Here is a 17,824-nt window from a genome sequence, read left to right on the forward strand (position 1 = left end):
AGAATGAGATGTGTATTTGTCAAGAATTTTTGTCCCGGGCCGAAGAGATAGCATGGAGGCAGAGCATCTGCCTTGCATGTAGAAGGACGTTGGTTCGAATCCCGGCATCCCATATGGTCCCCCGAGCTTGCCAGGAGCAATTTCTGAGCGTAGAGCCAGGAGTAACCTCTTGAGCACCGCTGGGTGTGATCCCCCCCCCCCCCCGTCCCCAGAAAAAAAAAAGAAAGGGGAACCATCTTAAGAAATAACTTTTTTGGGGGGGGCCGGGTGGTGGCGCTAGAGGTAAGGTGCCTGCCTTGCCTGCGCTAGCCTAGGACGGACCACGGTTCGATCCCCCGGCGTCCCATATGGTCCCCCAAGCCAGGAGCGACTTCTGAGCGCATAGCCAGGAGTAACCCCTGAGCGTCACTGGGTGTGGCCCAAAAACCAAAAAAAAAAAAAAAGAAATAACTTTTTGACTGACATTTTATACAGAATTGAGAAATTTGTATATATCTTCAGGGTAAAATTCATAGTGCAGAATTAATGTTCATAAAACAAAAGGACTTTGGAGTACAGAAATTGCCTTGTATTTGAGGCTCTGAGTTTGATCCCTGGCCCCTATTTCCCCCCAAAAAATCATTTACCCATATACCTATATAGATAGGTATATGAAATGACAGTACAGTGCCATTTTAATAAATTTTTAGTGTTGCATAACTATCACCTCAAACTGGAAACCTCTGGTTTCCAAAATAGCCTTATCACCTCAAAATAAAATATCAATCTCATGAAGCAGTTAATTCTACCATCCTTTTTCTTCTAGCCTTTTTTTGGGGGGTGGGGGAGATCATACCGGCAGCATTCAGAGGTTAGGTTACTCCTGTCCCCATGCTCAGAAATCGCTCCTGGCAGGCTCGGGGACCATATGGGATGCCTGAATTCGAACCACCGTCCTTCTGCATGCTAGGCATTTAATGCCCTACCTCCATGCTATCTCTTCGGCCCCTTTCTTTAAGGCCATCCATGTGCTGGATTTTATGGCTTTATTTATTTGAGGTGTTTGATATAAGATGTGACTTTTACTTAGCATATTGCTAAGTAATATTAAGTGCATGTTGTATTAATTATTAATTATGTAGTCCTAGTGTAGTAGATAATGGTGAGGCCTTTCTCTGGAGCTTGCAGCCCCTTCAGCCGGTTTGTCTGTAGGTATAGGGTGACGGCAAAGAAATGATCCACAGGCAGTCAGTTGAAGTTTCAGGAGAAACCCAGCTTTATTACAAGGTCCTAGTCGCCATGTGCTTTTTTTCACATGGCTTCTAGCTAAGCAGTCTTCTTCCTGCTGCTCTGCATCCATCCTGTCTCAGATCTGTTCTCCTCCCCCTAGGCAACCCCTTAATTACTAACCACAGACCCCTACCAGCTGTGGGTGGGTCTCACCATCCAGGTGAGATTAGCATATGTCATTGGGGAGGGGTAACAAATGCACATTACATTTGGGGCCAGAGCCATAGCATATCTGTAAGGCGTGTGCACGCAGCCAACACAGGACAGACTCTGGTTCCAATCCCGGCATTCCATATGGTCACCTGACCCTGCCGGGAGCGACTTATAAGCAGAGAGCCAGGAGTAACCCCTGAGCACTGTTGGGTGTGACCCCAAAACAAAGCAAAAAAATGCGTCTACTGTTCAGAAACACCATTGTTTCTCAATTTATTAGTGATGCTTCCCCTTGTGACTGTGACCGAATATTGTTACGAACATCCGTGTATGGCCAGTTCTCTTTCATGACAGTCCTGTTCTCTAAATGCTTTGTGAGCCTGAAAATACTGGGTCATTGCTCCCAGGGGAAGTAGCACCAATACCTCAGTGTCTTAAGCAAGATCATCTTACTGTGCTATTTTCTTCAGAAAATGATCATCTTGCTCTTAGGAACACTGGCTCACTGTTTCTCAGCTGCCATTCTGGGCTGTTCCACAGGTGGGCAAAGGTGAACCGCTGCTCAGCAGCATTTTAGCACAGCACCCAGAGGTTATTTTCATGTGTCCACCCTGGCGCTGTAGTTTGTGTAGTTTGTGAAACTGCATCCCAATATCGGCATGTTCAATAGCCAATCACCGCCAGAGAAGCCCCCAAATTTGCAAAGACAGAAAAGTGATGTAGCACACATGTGTTGCTGGGTTACATGGTTCCTGAGCACATATTTCTGCATCTCCTCTCTAGAGATGTGGCCTTTTCTGTTTCATGCTAGTTTGCATTCTAGGCTCTCTCCACCTTTGGAAAGCCTCTGTGCTTTCTTGCTTTCTTTCTTATTCTTTTTTGTTTTTTGTTTTTTGGCTCACACCGTCAGCACTCAGGTGTTACACTCTACACTCAGAAATAGCTACTGGCAGGCTGGAGGACCATATGGAATGCTGGGATTCGAACCACCATCCTTCTGCATGCAAGGCAAAGCCCTACCTCCATGTATTAAGCCCTACCTCCATGTATCTCTCCAACCCCCTTTGTGCTTTCTTAAGTGTGCTACTGATTACTCTCTATCTTCCTCTTCCTTCCCTTCCTTGGTACTTTTACATAAAAGCCCCCTATGTTCCTCCCCCCAAAAACTTGTGCATAAATAGACCCCTCAAAAGGAGTTGAGTGCCTGTCCCCTTGTTTGCCCTTACATGGAGGCCTGTGTTTCAGATATGCTTGATTCCCCACCTCCCCAGTAACTTCAGTGAATGACCATAAAGCATAAATTTGGGCTTTATAAATAAATTTAGTGTATAGGCAAATTCACAAATGCAGAAAATGTATACAATGAGGATCATCTTTTTTGTTTGTTTCTTTGTTTGTTTGTTTGTTTGGAATCATACCCAGAGATGTTGGGGAGTTACTCCTGGCTCTGCACTCAAGAAGTACTCCTGGCAGGCTCAGGGGACCATATGGGATACTGGGGTTGAACCTAGGTCACAAGCAAGACAAATAAATGCCTTGCCCACTGTGCTATCACTCTGTCCTCAATCACCTGTTTTACTTCTTTGGGCCTTTTGGGCTCTGTCCCTCAGAGTCAATTTGCTGGGTCTCAGGATGATCCTGGTGGGACAAGGTTGCCTTACTCAAGTTTGGTGGTTCCTTAAAAATGGATCATCCTGAGATGATTTTTTTAATTAGTAACCCAGGATCCTGCAATGTTTTGTGTACACTTATAAATTGTTTTTTATTACTAATCGATTTCTTGATTTCTTTCAGCTTTACAACAGTTGTCTATGTGTTTATTGTCTCTAAATTGTACATAATACCTCCAGCTGCTTTATAGTTTGTTATATGCCAACCCCACTCTATTACAGATTTCTTGTCTGGAACTTGGAAATTTATTACTTATTTCTTATTAGTAGTTTGGACTTGGTGGGGACACTTCCAACAGTGCTCACAGCTTACTCCTTTTTCTATTCTCAGAGATCAAACTCAGGTTGGCTGCAAGAAAGGCAACTGTCCTCCTGCTAAACTCTCCAGCCCCATCACAGTAGTTTATAAAGTGTTGCTGATTTAGGTGTACATGCTGGCAGTTATTTCTGCTCATGGAGCTGGCCAGTTGCTGTTGAAGACTACCTCCACTGACCGCTTTATTTTGCTGTTTCCTAGGAATCACAGGAATTGATCAGGTGTTGAATGTTCTTCTCACAACTGCGATGTTTGTAGGAGGCTGTGTGGCTTTTGTTTTGGATAATACCATCCCAGGTATGTGACACATGTCAGACACATTTAGTCCACATCTAGTTATCCTTTTCTCAGATATGTAAGATATATGGAATAGAATGAGTTTGGCAGAGTGAATGAGATTTGAACCATCCCTGGGTAAAAGCTGTCTTTTGTGAAGTAAAGACAAACTTCTTATCCTCCTTTCATGAGTCTTTTGCTGTCTCTCTAGCAGACTTAATTGTTTTTATTTACATTTTTGCTTTTGTTTTGGAGCCATTTGGTGGTGCTTAGGTTTTACTCCTGGCTCTGCACTCAAGGGTCACTCCTGGCAGAATCCAGGGTGCCATATATGGAGCATGGGATTGGACTAGATCAGCCAATGCAAGGCAAGCACCTTACCTGTTGTAATAGTTCTCTAGCCCAATAGTTTTTATTCTTGCTGAATTACAGTACTTTCTGATAATCTGCAGTGGACATACCCCCAAATTACCAAATGGATACCTGAAACTGGATCATACCTAATACTATGTATTCTGTAATCTTGCTGTTATCTGTATACCTATGACAAAATTTAATGTGGAGGGCCAGGGAGATAGTTGAAAAGACTACTGCTCATGCTTTGCATGCAGGAGCCCAGAATTTTTGCTTGTTTATCTGTTTGTTTTGGGGCCACTCCAGCAGTTTTCAGGGGTTACTCCTGGTGGCATTCAGGAATTACTCCTGGCCAGGCTCAGGGACCACGTGGAATGCCTGGGAGCAAATCCAGGTTGGTTTATATGTAAAGCAAGTGCCCTACCAGCTGTCTTATCACTTCAGCCCCAGGAACTCACAGTTTAATCCCCAGACTCCTGAGCACTGCCTAGAGTAGCCTCCAGCACCACAACTATGACCTCAAAACAAATAAGAAAAGTTTAATTGTGCTTGAGCCCTATAAGAAAATAATAAAACCAAATAATAACACTGGACATTTACTATGCAGTAATAGAAGGATCTGAGTATGTGTGGTGGGTGGGGGCAGGAAGACTGCTGTGCCTTTAAGAGCCTGAAAGCCAATCAGAGACAACCTGTGGATGGCTTGGCCTTCCCATCCCTCCCTGCACAGCCTTGTCCAGCAGTTTCCATGAATTGTTCGTATTGTACCCTGAGCCTGCTGGTATTTCATTTTTTCTTGGGGACACTTTTCCTTAGAGGGCCTGTCCCTTCAGTTGTTCCGAAGGCAGACACCCCCCGCCCTCCCATCAGCTGAGGCTGAAATCCATGGCAGCAGGCAGAGACTGTCTTCAGGATACAAGCCTGATAGATGTGGGGCAGCTATCTGTCTCCCCACATCCGTCACCCTTGTTGCTATGTGTTGCTATGCTCGGTGTGTTCTGTGCCATATGCTGGTAACAGATCGGATCAGTGTGTGTCCTGGGCCGGGGGTTCCAGGTAAGGTGCTAAATGCTGTCCACCTTGGGCGAATGCCCTTCCTGTCTGTTGTCAGGGATGGGCACTGCTCCATGTGGGGATGTTACCCACTGGAATCCAGCACACCTCCAAAAAAGCCTCAGTTTACAGGAGACTGCAGGGAAAGCAGCACAGTGATGAGTAGTCAGGAGGTATCTGCTTCTGACCTATTTCCTGAACCAGACAGAGCTCAGTGAGAAAAGCCAGCCCTGGAGGAAGGCCAAGGGGATCGAAAGTCAGTGTCACAGCAGAAGGGCCCAGGGCAGGGTGTTGAGATGGGAAACAGTGATGAGGTCACTGTGCTCTGGGCAGAAGATTCAGTATTTGGTATTGGCCAAGAGTAACTGTGAGTGTTCCTACTGGGAAGCTTCTAGACAGAAGAAAGTCGTGAGAGTTGCCAAGGCCAGATCTTTCTTCCGTATGGAGAACTTATGGATCTATGGGCAGAATTGTCAGGAGTGTCTTCATCCTCAGAGGAGCATGACAAAAGGCAACTCCATTATATTCGCCCCTTACAATTATCCCCTGCCTTCATAATCCATGCACAGACACAGCAGAGCAATATGGAATACTTGTTATATCTGGATTAGGGGTGGCTCTGGGCTTCATCTTCAAGATGAATTTTACAGTGTAGAGAACTACCGTATTTTCCGGGTATAAGACGACTTTTGAAACAAAAAAAAAAGTCAATCGAAAATCGGGGGTCGTCTTATACGCCGAGTATATCCCGAAAAATGTTTCAATATGCGGCTAAACGAAAATTGTCTGAATATTGCCACAAAACGAATTTTCCAACTCGATCCTGCACCAATCACTGCAAGGCTACTCGGACCACCTCTCTAACTCAGCCAGTCCAAGCAAGCTTTTGATGCGTGCAAATTAGACAATGTTCTGGACCCGAGTCTACACTGTGAAAAGCCTGCTCAGATGGGCCAGAGTCAGAGAGGAAGTCTATGACAGTAGAACCTTTGAACCTTTGTTGGGATTGGCTCACTGTGGTACATACAGTTGCAGCACAGGAACATTCTGTCTGATACAGCGAATAGAGGCCTAAACCTATGTTTTAACTGCAAAATTAGGGGGTCGTCTTATACGCCCAGTCATCTTACATGCCGGCAAATACGGCATTTTTGAGATGGGGAGGTCTTAGATTTCAACTGAAGTCCTTACCTCTCCTGCCAACAGCTCTTCAGTGGGTGGGCTAGTTTGGTGCATGTGGTGTGACGGTTTGGTAGAATTTGCTGCTTGCTAATCAAAGCATTTCTTTGTTTTGTTGCATGTGTGTGTTTGATCTGCAGGTACTCCAGAGGAGAGAGGGATCAGGAAATGGAAGAAGGGTGTGAGCAAAGGCAGCAAGTCCCTCGAAGGCATGGAGTCCTATGATTTGCCATTCGGCATGAACATTATTAAAAAATACAGATGCTTCAGCTACTTGCCCATCAGCCCCACCTTCGTGGGCTATACCTGGAAAGGCCTCCGGAAGAGCGGCACAGGCCGGAGTTCAGACGAGGACTCTCAGGCCACGGTATAGCCGTGGCTTGGCCTGTGGCCCGGCCGCAGTGGGGCACCTTTTGGTAGTTCCTTGCTGAGTAACAAGCAGTAGCATTTCTATTTGTATATCTGCATTTCCATCCTGCACCCCAAGGCTCTGACTTTCCACGTAGCTTTTCTGTTGTGGGTGGTGATCGTGTCTATACTGTATCTCAAGCCTCTCCTTATTTAAGCCCTCGTCCCTTGCCCCCTCACGTGGGAGCATCCGTCGCTGGCCGTGGTCGCTGAACTTGAAGTTCCTGTCCTCCTGTGGGCGTGGATGCTTGGCATCCACAGTGCGTCCTTATCCTCAGCACCCCTCACCCTCTCCCATGCTGTCTGTGCTGACTTTCCTACACGCTGCCTCCAGGGTTCAGGGCTTTCTGTCCCTGCTGCTGTTTTTTTTTTTTTTTATTTTATTATTATTTTTTTTTATTAAACTTCAGTCCACGCCAGAGACATCCTCAGGCTAAAGGGGACCTCTCTGGTTACAGTGAGGACAGTAACTGACGGGTCAGTTTTCGGTCTGTTCCTTGGCTGTCCTATAGGAGGAGCCATTCACTTCATTGGGAAATCATGCCATGAGGAACCCACGCCTCGCTGAGGTCTGTGCAGGCACCATCCTGCACAGTGGAAGTCTGTTTGGGGGACTGGAGAAGCAGTTGCTTGGAGTTCAGGGCTGGTTGTCAACTGCTCTTTCTAGTGCCACTTTGGGCCAGACTGGCCTCATTTTCATTTGTAGCCAAGCCATTTTCTGGCATCTCATTCTGGATGTGTTTGATGTGAACGGAGTGCCACAGGGAGGCACCTATGGGCGTTTAGGAGAGTCTCAGCTCAGCTGTCATGTGGATGTCAGTAATTGTTGCTCGTGTCTCTCAACTACAGCTGTATTCCTGTTTAACGTCATCGATGGTAGCAGAGTTTTGAAATCAGTGTTTTTGTTTTTATTTTTTCTACGTGACCCTCTTACCTTGTGTCTACCCCTCACTTGTCCTCCCACCCCCACCCCTAAGCCCCCATCAAGAAAAGAACCAGCATTTGTAGAAGCTGTGGACATCATCAGGGAAGCTTGTTGTCATGGCTTTTGAAGGCCAGTAACCATTATTGTGGTTGTGTTTTTGTATTGCTCAATACCATGAAAGTGTAAATACTGTTAACGCTTAATCTATTTATCAAAACTGACTACTTTTACGAGAGCCCTGAAACCATGGGCTGTGACATTCTATCTATGTGAATTTGTCTTGTGATGACAAAGACTAGGAGTTGGGGAATCTGTCTGGAATGGCCCCGGGCATCCTGGAAGTCTTCCACTGCAGGTCGACTCTGGATTACTGAGCTGTAGAGCCACTGGATTTCGATATCTGCAGAGGGGGAGATTCCCTGGTCAGACACCCTGGTCAGATACGGCTTTTACTCCTTAAAATGATAAGAGCATATTGTGGTGAAATACAGCAGAATCCACCTGAGTTCTAATGAATAACACTAAGTTATTGGGGGTGGGGTGGGGATGGGAAATGATCTCTGTTGAACTTGGTTTGGAATGTTTCTGGCCACAGGGGGCTCAGGAGACACAGAGGCCAGACCTCCTCCAGGTCATGTATTGTTGGGCCGGGCTCCAGCCTTCAGCGGCAGAGGGCATTCTAGGCGTCTCCTGCACTCTGGGTGTTCGCTGCCTGTCCAGCATTGGGATGCCTTTGGCAGCGTTCTAGTGTCACTCCAGCTTCCTGGGCTCCCAGAAAGTACATTTCAAGGTTTATTCTGGCAAGAACACTTTAAAACCACTGCACTGTTTTGCCAAGAGCTGCGAGACCTTTGCAGATGGAGTCAAGAACTTAGATTCTGAATAGTATTTAATTTCACATGTTTTCTTGTTCTTCCTTTTCTTTTCTTTTTTTCTTTTGGAAGTGTATTCAAAACGTTGTTACTTTAGGGACACACTGGTTAAGACTTTTGTCCCTTTAACCTCCGTCCTCCCTTAAGCCTCCCAACTCACTTGGTGGGCTGGCTCTCTGTCCTTTCTGTTCGTACTTGGCTCAATACTTCCAATTTCTTCTCTTTACAAAATAGAGGGAAAGGCTGGAGCGACAGTACAGTGAGTAGGGTGCTAGCCTTGTACGTGCCAACGTTCAATCTCTAGTACCTTTATGATCCCCTTAGTGATTCCTTAGTTCAGAGCCAGGAGTAACCCCTGAGCACAGCCGGATGAGCCCCCAAGCCCCCAAAAAATAAGGAAAGGAAACGTTGAGCAGCCTGGAGACTGGCAGTATTCTTGCTTTCTAGGGGGAACCAAAGGATCAGGTCATGCATTCAGGGTCGCATCCCTGCTACAAAGGCCCAGAAACTCCAGCCCATAGTCCTGTGCCTGTGGAATTTTGAAATATTTTAACTGGGGAGCTGAAGGAGATGGGGGTCTGCAAGGAATCCCACATGGGAGTAGATTCTAGACTTCCTCTGCCACCAGTATCCCCCAAATGAGGAATCCCCTCTATAGTCTCTATCTAGGGAAGGGCAGCCTGGTGCATGGCCTATGACACTCGCCTTTGCTCATAGGCACTGGTGGGGGTGGAGGGAGGCTGGAAAAAAAATCTTGGATGTGGGATGCGCACCAGCCTTTTTAGGCTGCCTCTTCTCCCAAATAAGCTGCTAACATACCGTGGTCCTTGGCTGCTTAGGATTGAGGCCATGCCTGAAGAGGGAAGAGCCACAGGAGGCCACTGTGGCTGGTAAAGGCCACATCCCTTAGACCTCTGTCTGCCCTAGCTTACTGGGCCATCAGAACAGCTCCAAACATTTGGGACAGATAATGGCAGGGTTTTCGGTCTCCAGTTTCGACCATGACCACATACCCACATCTTGTTTCCTTGGGGAACAGTGATGTGGAGAGGGGAAGGTATTTATTGGGATGCTAGCCACTGCCCATTTCACAGAACAGGGCGGATCCCCAACCCCATGAGCACCGTAAACTCTCCCACATGGGATGGACAGGCTAACAAAAATGCTCCAATCTTGGGAAAATGGTTTCCATTCTCAGCTAGGGAGTTAGATTTATGGTCACAGACTCTTTCTTTGGAAGGTTTCAGCTTTTTATTTCTTGGCGAGAAAAAGTGGCTCACCCGGGCCAGCTGGAATAAAAGCGCCTTGGTCCCCGCTGGTCTCCCATTTTCACCGGTAACAGATCCACACACAGGATTTGCTTTATACTGTAGAATACTGACTCTCATGGCGACAACTTGGTTCATGCATGAATATTGCAGTATTTCCATATAGTCAAAGAACATTTCTGCCCGGGATAATAGTCGCAGTTTTCCAGGGAGGGAATGATAATAATTTTCATGACAATGTCATGCAATGATAGAATTTCTCCATTGATGAATCTCTAGTATGTGTGTATACTTTATTTACCCATGCCTGCCATTCAGGACCGCCAGCTCAATTATTCCTTTCACGCATGTCCCTGCTGAAACATCTGTATTAGTAGCTTAGACTTGAAGTTGGCAACCTTTAGCTTTCAGACTTGGGATTGGGGGCGGGTGGGCAGGCCAGATGGAAGGAGAACTAAGGAGCTGTGGCAGAAGCCTCATTCCTAAATCCGCATGCGGGTGTCCACTCAGTTGCAGGCATCTGTGGCTGTGTGGCTGCCATGCTTACTGGTCCCCAGCATGCACCCAACCAAGCCTTTGCAGTGGCCCCTTGTTAGGGAACCATCCCTGGCACTAGAGGTGAGCTCCAGCTCCCACTGGCCATCCACAAACACTGGTCCCTGATAGCCTGGACACACAGGAGAACTTGCTGAGTTCACAGGCACTGCCTGAGCAAGGCAAGTGCACACATGGCTGCCAGCTTCCAGAGGGTCCTGTAAGACCTGCTAACTCTGAGGTTCCTTCTTGCAGCCATACCCACATACTATAGCTGTTATTTAGGCAGTTCCTGACTGCCTCCTGGTCGTCTTTCATGAGCAACATCCAGCACCTTCTAGAATTCTGTTTCCAGGCATGTAAGACACCCTTCCCAAAGTTGCCAACTTACTACCAGTTGAAGTTAATGCCCTTTTTTGTTGTTGTTTGTTTGTAACAATCCGTTGGAAACATTAACAAATTTCTAAATGTTCTTAAACAGTGGGGGGATGCTGCTTTTTTTTTTTTTTTTTCTTTTTTCTTTTTGGTGACTGACTTTATAGAAGGGCTATAGACCCTTCTGGAATTTTATTTCATGTATCAAGGGTTCCTGGGGATGGGGTTGTTTTTTTTTTTTTTTTTTTTTTTTGAGATGTGTCATTCTTTTATGGAGTTTTTAAAAACAAAAAGGATTTTCATATTGTTTTTCTAACATGGCTTCATTAAACGTTTTAAGTATTTTAAAAATATGTACTATTTGGACCAGATGTTGTGAATAATAGTAGAGATAAAAGCTATTTTATTCTGTATTTTTAAAACTGTTCCGTACAAATAAAAGCTCTCCTGGACGCAGTGCCGCTATTCACATGCCTCCTTTGGCCACTCTGTCAGATCGTGGAAACTGTTGTGAAAATATAAAATATAGAGTCCTAGTGTTGGGGTGAGGCTTTTCTCAGCAAGGTGCCTTTAGCTTTAGCCCCTTGGCCAGCGGGTCTGAAGGCTGCAGAATAATGGCGGAGAGATTCACAAGCAGTCAGATGAAGTTTCAAGAGACAGCCGCCGGCTTTAGTACAACGCCCCAACTGCCATGTGCATTTCTCCACTTCTAAAGCTATGATTTTATTTTTTTAAATTAATATCTTTATTTAAACACCTTGATTACAAATATGATTGTAGTTTCAGTCATGTAAAAAAACACCCCCCTTCCATTGCCACATTCCCATCACCAAAAGCTAATATTTTCATGCAGCCTCTTTCTCATAATCCCTTGCTGCCTCCTCTTTCTCCAAGGTTACACCTTTATTCCCAACTGAAGACTCCTCCCAGCTGTAGGTGGGTCTGACCATCCATAGCATATGGAATTGAGGGAGGAGTAACATTTCCCCCTTTCTTTGTCTTAACGAAACAAACAAATAAAAAAGTTATGAAGCTTTTGTTTTCCTGTTCTCTGACAAAGGCAGGAACTCTAACCCAAAGCAACAAAGTTTAAAGAGCACACAATTCCTTTTAAAATATCAGCCTTTTCCATATCTTGTACATATCACATTTTTACATAGACTTCTCTGAACACTAAACATTAGAACTTTTTTCTGCAGATAGACTTTTACACTTTTAGTTTGAAATTCTTAGCATTATTACACCAAGCACCATTAATAAGTATAGAACATCTTAGGTCCTTTCCATAAACTTTTCTAAACAAAATTACAAAAACATTTCTGCAGAAAATAGTTTGAAAATAGGCTGCTACATAAGATGCACAATAAAATATAGCAGTTGGGAAATATCCACTAGGAAAAATTAACATGTCTTTTCCCAGAATTGTGCAAACTTGTTTTGAACAACTAAAGTTCCATACAAAATGTTTTGTTTACAGTGGGGCTTAGAACAAAACAGTAGGAACCGTACAGATAAAACACATTTTAGCCAGCAAGACAATGACCGATGCAAATAGGGTCAAGAAATCAACCTGGGGCCGGGCGGTGGCGCTAAAGGTAAGGTGCCTGCCTTGCCTGCGCTATCCTTGGACGGACCGCGGTTCGATCCCCCGGTGTCCCATATGGTCCCCCAAGAAGCCAGGAGCAACTTCTGAGCGCATAGCCAGGAGTAACCCCTGAGCGTTACCGGGTGTGGCCCAAAAACCAAAAAAAAAAAAAAAAAAAAAAAAAAAAAGAAATCAACCTGAAACACAGTCAGGATGCAGGAGGTTTTGAAAATCGGCTTCTTCTGTGGACTTCGCGGGGCTTGTGTCCTTCATCATGGTGTCCAGACACTGTTGAGCTGGGTGTGACTCCCCGGGTGACCATGTGGCTTTAGTTCCACAGAACCATGGACCATGGCTGGTGACTCTCCCAGTAGCTCGTGCTGGAGCTCGGTGCTTGCCCGAAGAGAGCGCAGCTCTCCATTGCTGCTGTAGCTACTACACATCTGGGAACTTAGAGCAGCTGAGATTGTTTGGGCCAAAATCTGGGTTGGGGGACTAGGTCTTCTGCCAATGGAGCTTCCTTTCCGAGTTTTTAATGTTAAACATGTTCACCCAGAGCAGGAAGTTCACCACATGGGACCCGCCATCAGCAAGTTGGGCTCACTCTGCAGGTCCCGAGTTAGGCTGTTTCTATTGTTTCAGAACTCAGCTGCTCCAGGACCTGGGGTGTTCTGGTCAGAGGGTACACTTGTGCTAGACTTGGGTTGAATTTGAGTCTTCAATCAGTGACATTGAGGCTTGAGTGCAGTAAAATAATCAGAAGCCCCAGGACACCATTCTCACTGCTTAGTGGATTTTAGTGACATGGACAAACCTCTGAGCAGAGCCTGTGCTGGCTAAGGGCCCCACAAAACAGGCCTTTCCACTGGTGGGAAAGGGATTGGGGACTCCAGAGATGACTTACCTACTATTTTATTTGAGGAGTGGGGTTCTGGGCCACACCCACCAGTGCTTAAGAACTGGCTCTGAGCTCTGGGGTCACTCCAGGTGTTCAGGAGGTCCTTATGTGGTGCTAGGGATCAAACCCAGGTCAGCCACATGCAAGATAAGTGCCTTACTTTGATATTTATATATCCAGGACTGATATCACGACTTAGCCCCCCCACACACATATTCTCACATTGGACATTAGATTTCAGTCTGAAATTGGGGAGATAATCTATACTATAGCACCTAGCAGCAAAGATTAAAGGAAAGAAAAGGAATCTGAAGGTTATGATCTCATGGTTGAAGGCCATATGGACACGGAAAGAGAAGACTGAGCAGCAGTGAAGACTGGAAGGTTCCAGTAATGATCCATGAGCTGGACTTACCAAACTAAGTCAGACCAGGGAGCAGAATCGAATCCTGATGCACACTTCACAGCATGGAGACTGAGGCATGGCTGGAGGGCTGGGGATAAAGTTCATTGGTGGCTTATGCCTTGCCTGTGCAAGGCCCCAAGTTTAATCCAGTACCCCCTCACACTCTTCCAAGCACTCTTGATGCTGCACTAATAGTGACCGCTAAGCACCAATAGGTGTTGTTCCACAATAATAATAATAATAAAAAAGTGGCTTCTGCCTCAAATTGGAGGGGGGGGAATGGATGGTGCCAGGATTAAACAGTCATATGAACATTGGGTAGAAATAAAAAATGATCAGACTTAAACACCAAACCCAAAGTCAGTGACAACAGAATCAATACCCAATTTACAACAAGCTCTACACAGCGGGGACCAGTTGTACTAGCAGTCTGGGGAGCAAAGGAGGGAGGTATGGGATGCATGCTGGGAACAGGGGTGGAGGAAGGACAACACTGGTGGAGGGAATGCTCCTGATTCATTGTCACTATGTACCTAAAATATTTCTGTGAAAGATTTGTAATTGACTGGTCACAATAAAACTTATTAAAAAAAAAGTGGGGTCAGAGTGATAACTGGGTAGTTACTCCCACCAGGAGTAACCCTTGATCATTGCCAGGTGTGACCAACAACAACAAAAAAAGTGGCTTTGGTAGTCAAAAGCTACAGGGAAATAATGTCTAGAAATGTATTTTCAGAAACTTTGTAATTCTATGAAAGTTTCTAATCAATTTAGACATTATGGATATTGAATTGATTATTAAAACATCTGGGCCACATTTTGTATGTCTTTAATTCCAGGATCTTAATTTGAGTGTAAATATATTTTACAAAAGCCTTGACTTAGAATAGTTTGAAAAAACAAAGGCACAAGTCTTTCATCAAAGGTAGTTTAGAAGTGCTGTTGAGAAAGAACTGATAAATGATGAAAGAGCAAGCAAAATGGACAATAAAAGGATGCTGACAGGCCAGAGAGATAGGACTTACTTCAAGAGATAGGGCACTTACTTTGCATGCCACCAATGTGGGTTTGATCCCCAACATCTCATCTGGTCCCCCAAATCTGCTAGGAGCAGTCAGGAGTAAGCACGGATCACAGCCATATATGGCACCACCCATCCCCAAACGGAGAAAGCCCATGGAGCAAATACAACCGTCTAGTTTCCTGACAAAATCAAACTTGCAGGCAGGTAGTTTTGGGCCACTCCTGAGGCACTTCTCCCAGTGGTGAAATGCTGGAAATTGTACCAGAGCCAGCCACATGCAAGGCAAGCACCTTACCCCTCTACTATCTCTCCAGCCCCACAAAATATATCTTAAGACAAAGGATTGAGAGGGATAGGGAGGCTCACATTAGACATATGAGTTCAGTTGACAAGGAGGAGTCCATTTTAGTCCTTTTTTTCCCTCTTGTTGCTGGGAATTGAAGGGTCTCATAACTTGCCTTGCAGTCCTTTATTGGTAAGCCATGTTTGAAACCCAAGAAAAGTCCCTTTGAAACACTTGCACTTTATGAAAGTAACTCAGAAATCAGGTGGAATCAAGGACTGGAGAGATAACACACAGCCGACCCAGGTTCAATTACCAACATCCCATATAGTTCCCCAAGCACCGCTAGAAATGATTACTTAGTGCTAGAAGTTGAAAAAGGTAATTCTTTTAAATCTGCATATTTGGATATGTAAAATATCCTTGGTAATGAATAAGTCATGTCACAAAGAAACCAGACACAAATTAGCTTTTAATGTTTTGGGTGGTCTTCAGTCAAGGTCAGGGCAATGCCTCTGTCCTGTGTAGTCTCCTGGTAACTGACCTGGCTTCTCATTCATGTTTCTCTTAGGCATGCCTCCAAGTGTCCCAGTTTCTTTTTTTTCTATTCTATTCTATTCTATTCTATTCTATTCTATTCTATTCTATTCTATTCTATTCTATTCTATTCTATTCTATTCTATTCTATTCTATTCATGTCATAGTTTCTTTCCTATTATCTTCCATATCCTTTATATTCTAAGAGTATTTTATTTCTAAGCAAAAATCCAAGTGACCAGCAGTCTTTTGTCTTTTTATCTTCTGTCTCTTGGTGCACTGTTGAAACTATTTCTTTTGGTCCCTGTCAAAAATATGCAAGAAGCAGGAAGAGCATGGTAAACCCATCACCCATCTGCAGCAGTGCAGCCTCATACCTTTCTCTATCACCCACATCCCTCAGCTTTGCCTATATATGGTACCTCCCATTCCCTTGTCTTTCTACTCTAAATACCACAGATAAATGAGACTCACTCTCTGTTCTTTCTCTGACCGACTTTGTTAAACATGACACCCTACAATACCATCCACATTGCAGCAAACTGCATGACTGCATCCTTCTTTGTGGCTGTGTGTTGCACCATCTCTTTCTACAGCTGGTTTCCAACTGCCAAGACCCACCTGCTCTTTCATTATTAGCATCTGTGTGTCCTTCCATAGATCAGCATGAACTTACTACATGATGGTTACAAACCAATTTCCGGATCCAGCATTTTCTTCAGGCTACTGCAAGTTTCACACTACTAAGTCACTGAAATATACAAATGAAATTAAATATTTTATTATGAAGATGACTGAAGAAACAGGCCAGAGGTTGTTATTCAAAGGTTGAAGCATTTGCCTCACTATGCAAAAAGCCTTGGTCTCAAATCCCAGCACTCCATGATCTTTACTCCCCTCACTTATACTCCTGTACTCCCCTTCCTTTTTTGGTTTTTGGGTCACACCCCGCAGCAGCATTCAGGGATTACTCCTGGCTCTGCACTCAGAAATCACTCCTGGCAGGCTCAGGAGATCATATGGGATGCCAGGAATCAAACTGGGATCCATCTAGGGTTGGACAACGTGTGCAAGGAAGATGCCTACTGCTATGCTATCGCTCCGGCTCCACAAACACATTTTTTGTTGAGATCTTTTTCACAGAAGCAAATGTCTTCTTAGATTCTATTAAAAATATGCCCAGATTTGATTTTGTTGTTGTTGAACTTATTTTTTTTTTGTTTTGGATTTTTGTTTGTTTGCTTGTTTTTGGATTTTGGGACACACTCAGCAGTGCTCAGGAGTTACTCCTGGCTCTGTACTCAAGAATTACTCCTGGCAGCCCCATGAGACCATAAGGGATGCCAGGGGTTAAATCTTCTTGGGTGGGGCCGGGCGGTGGCGCTAGAGGTAAGGTGCCTGCCTTGCCTGCGCTAGCCTTGGACGGACCGCGGTTCGATCCCCCGGCGTCCCATATGGTCCCCCAAGCCAGGAGCGACTTCTGAGCGCATAGCCAGGAGTAACCCCTGAGCGTCACTGGGTGTGGCCCAAAAACCAAAAAAAAAAAAAAAATCTTCTTGGGTGTATGCAAGGCAAGTGCCCAACCCACACTTGGGCTCTGGCCCCACTCAGGGGGTTTTGCTGGAAAGTTTTCTCTCTTTTTATATGCTTTTTTTTTGATTGGAAAGTGTTTCTCTCAGTTCCTCAGAAGAGCACCTTTCTTCATCTTTTGTATTTTTGGTGATTTTTGTCTTGACAGCTTGTACTGGGGAAAAAACTTAGAGCTGTGTGGGCTCAGGAAGAGGGTTTAGCTGACCGGTTTCTGCCCCAAGTCTGTGAGTTAAAATCAAACTCCCTCCAACTTTTCAAGTTGCCTCTTCTGGGTCCTTCTTCATTTTGCTTTCATCTAATCTGGCCAGACTTGTGGACTCAGCAATGATTCATCAAAGCATGGAGTTCATTTCAGCTTTTTCTGTTTTACTACAGATTCCTTCCTATCTGGAAATGTGTGTGCTCAGGAGAAAGGCATGAAGTAGATCAAAACCTCTGCACAGGATCCTTGGGAAGTGGGTTTATGAATTCCATTTGCTCTTTTCTCTCTTCTTACATGTTATATAACCATTTAAAATAGAAACTAACTAAACCAACCTAACTGTGTTATTTTTCTAAAGAAGAGAGCAATGTTAGAAATATGTGAAAATATCACATTTGAAGAAGTAGAAAAGTTCCGCATTTTGAAAATGCTAATAATATAAAATATGCACTTCCTCAAATTGATCCTGACAGTCAAATCACACTGGCAACCAAATATATGTTGGTAGCAGTATGAATGGCTTAAAGTGAACATATACCTAAGTACTTAGTACTCTGGCCAGCAATTTCTCTCACTTGAGAATGTATTTTTTTTTTTTGGAAGATCACACCCAGTGGTGCTCAGGGGTTACTCCTGGCTCTGCACTC

At 44.7% G+C, this 17,824-nt stretch overlaps 2 protein-coding genes across 2 annotated transcripts in view; both read left to right on the forward strand.

The window, feature by feature from the left end:
* The window catches only part of SLC23A2 (solute carrier family 23 member 2), a 126,253-nt gene extending 117,061 nt beyond the window's left edge, over positions 1-9,192 (forward strand). Inside the window, exons 15-16 of the mRNA XM_049779196.1 lie at positions 3,610-3,705; positions 6,411-9,192. Coding sequence (XP_049635153.1) covers positions 3,610-3,705; positions 6,411-6,643 — 329 coding nt within the window. The 3' untranslated portion in view covers positions 6,644-9,192. The remainder of the gene's footprint in view (positions 1-3,609; positions 3,706-6,410) is intronic.
* TMEM230 (transmembrane protein 230) overlaps positions 1-17,824 on the forward strand; it is a 768,807-nt gene that overhangs the window by 256,062 nt on the left and 494,921 nt on the right. The window lies entirely within an intron of this gene.

This window comes from Suncus etruscus, chromosome 9 (genome assembly GCF_024139225.1).
Source record: "Suncus etruscus isolate mSunEtr1 chromosome 9, mSunEtr1.pri.cur, whole genome shotgun sequence".
Taxonomy (NCBI): Eukaryota; Metazoa; Chordata; class Mammalia; order Eulipotyphla; family Soricidae; genus Suncus; species Suncus etruscus.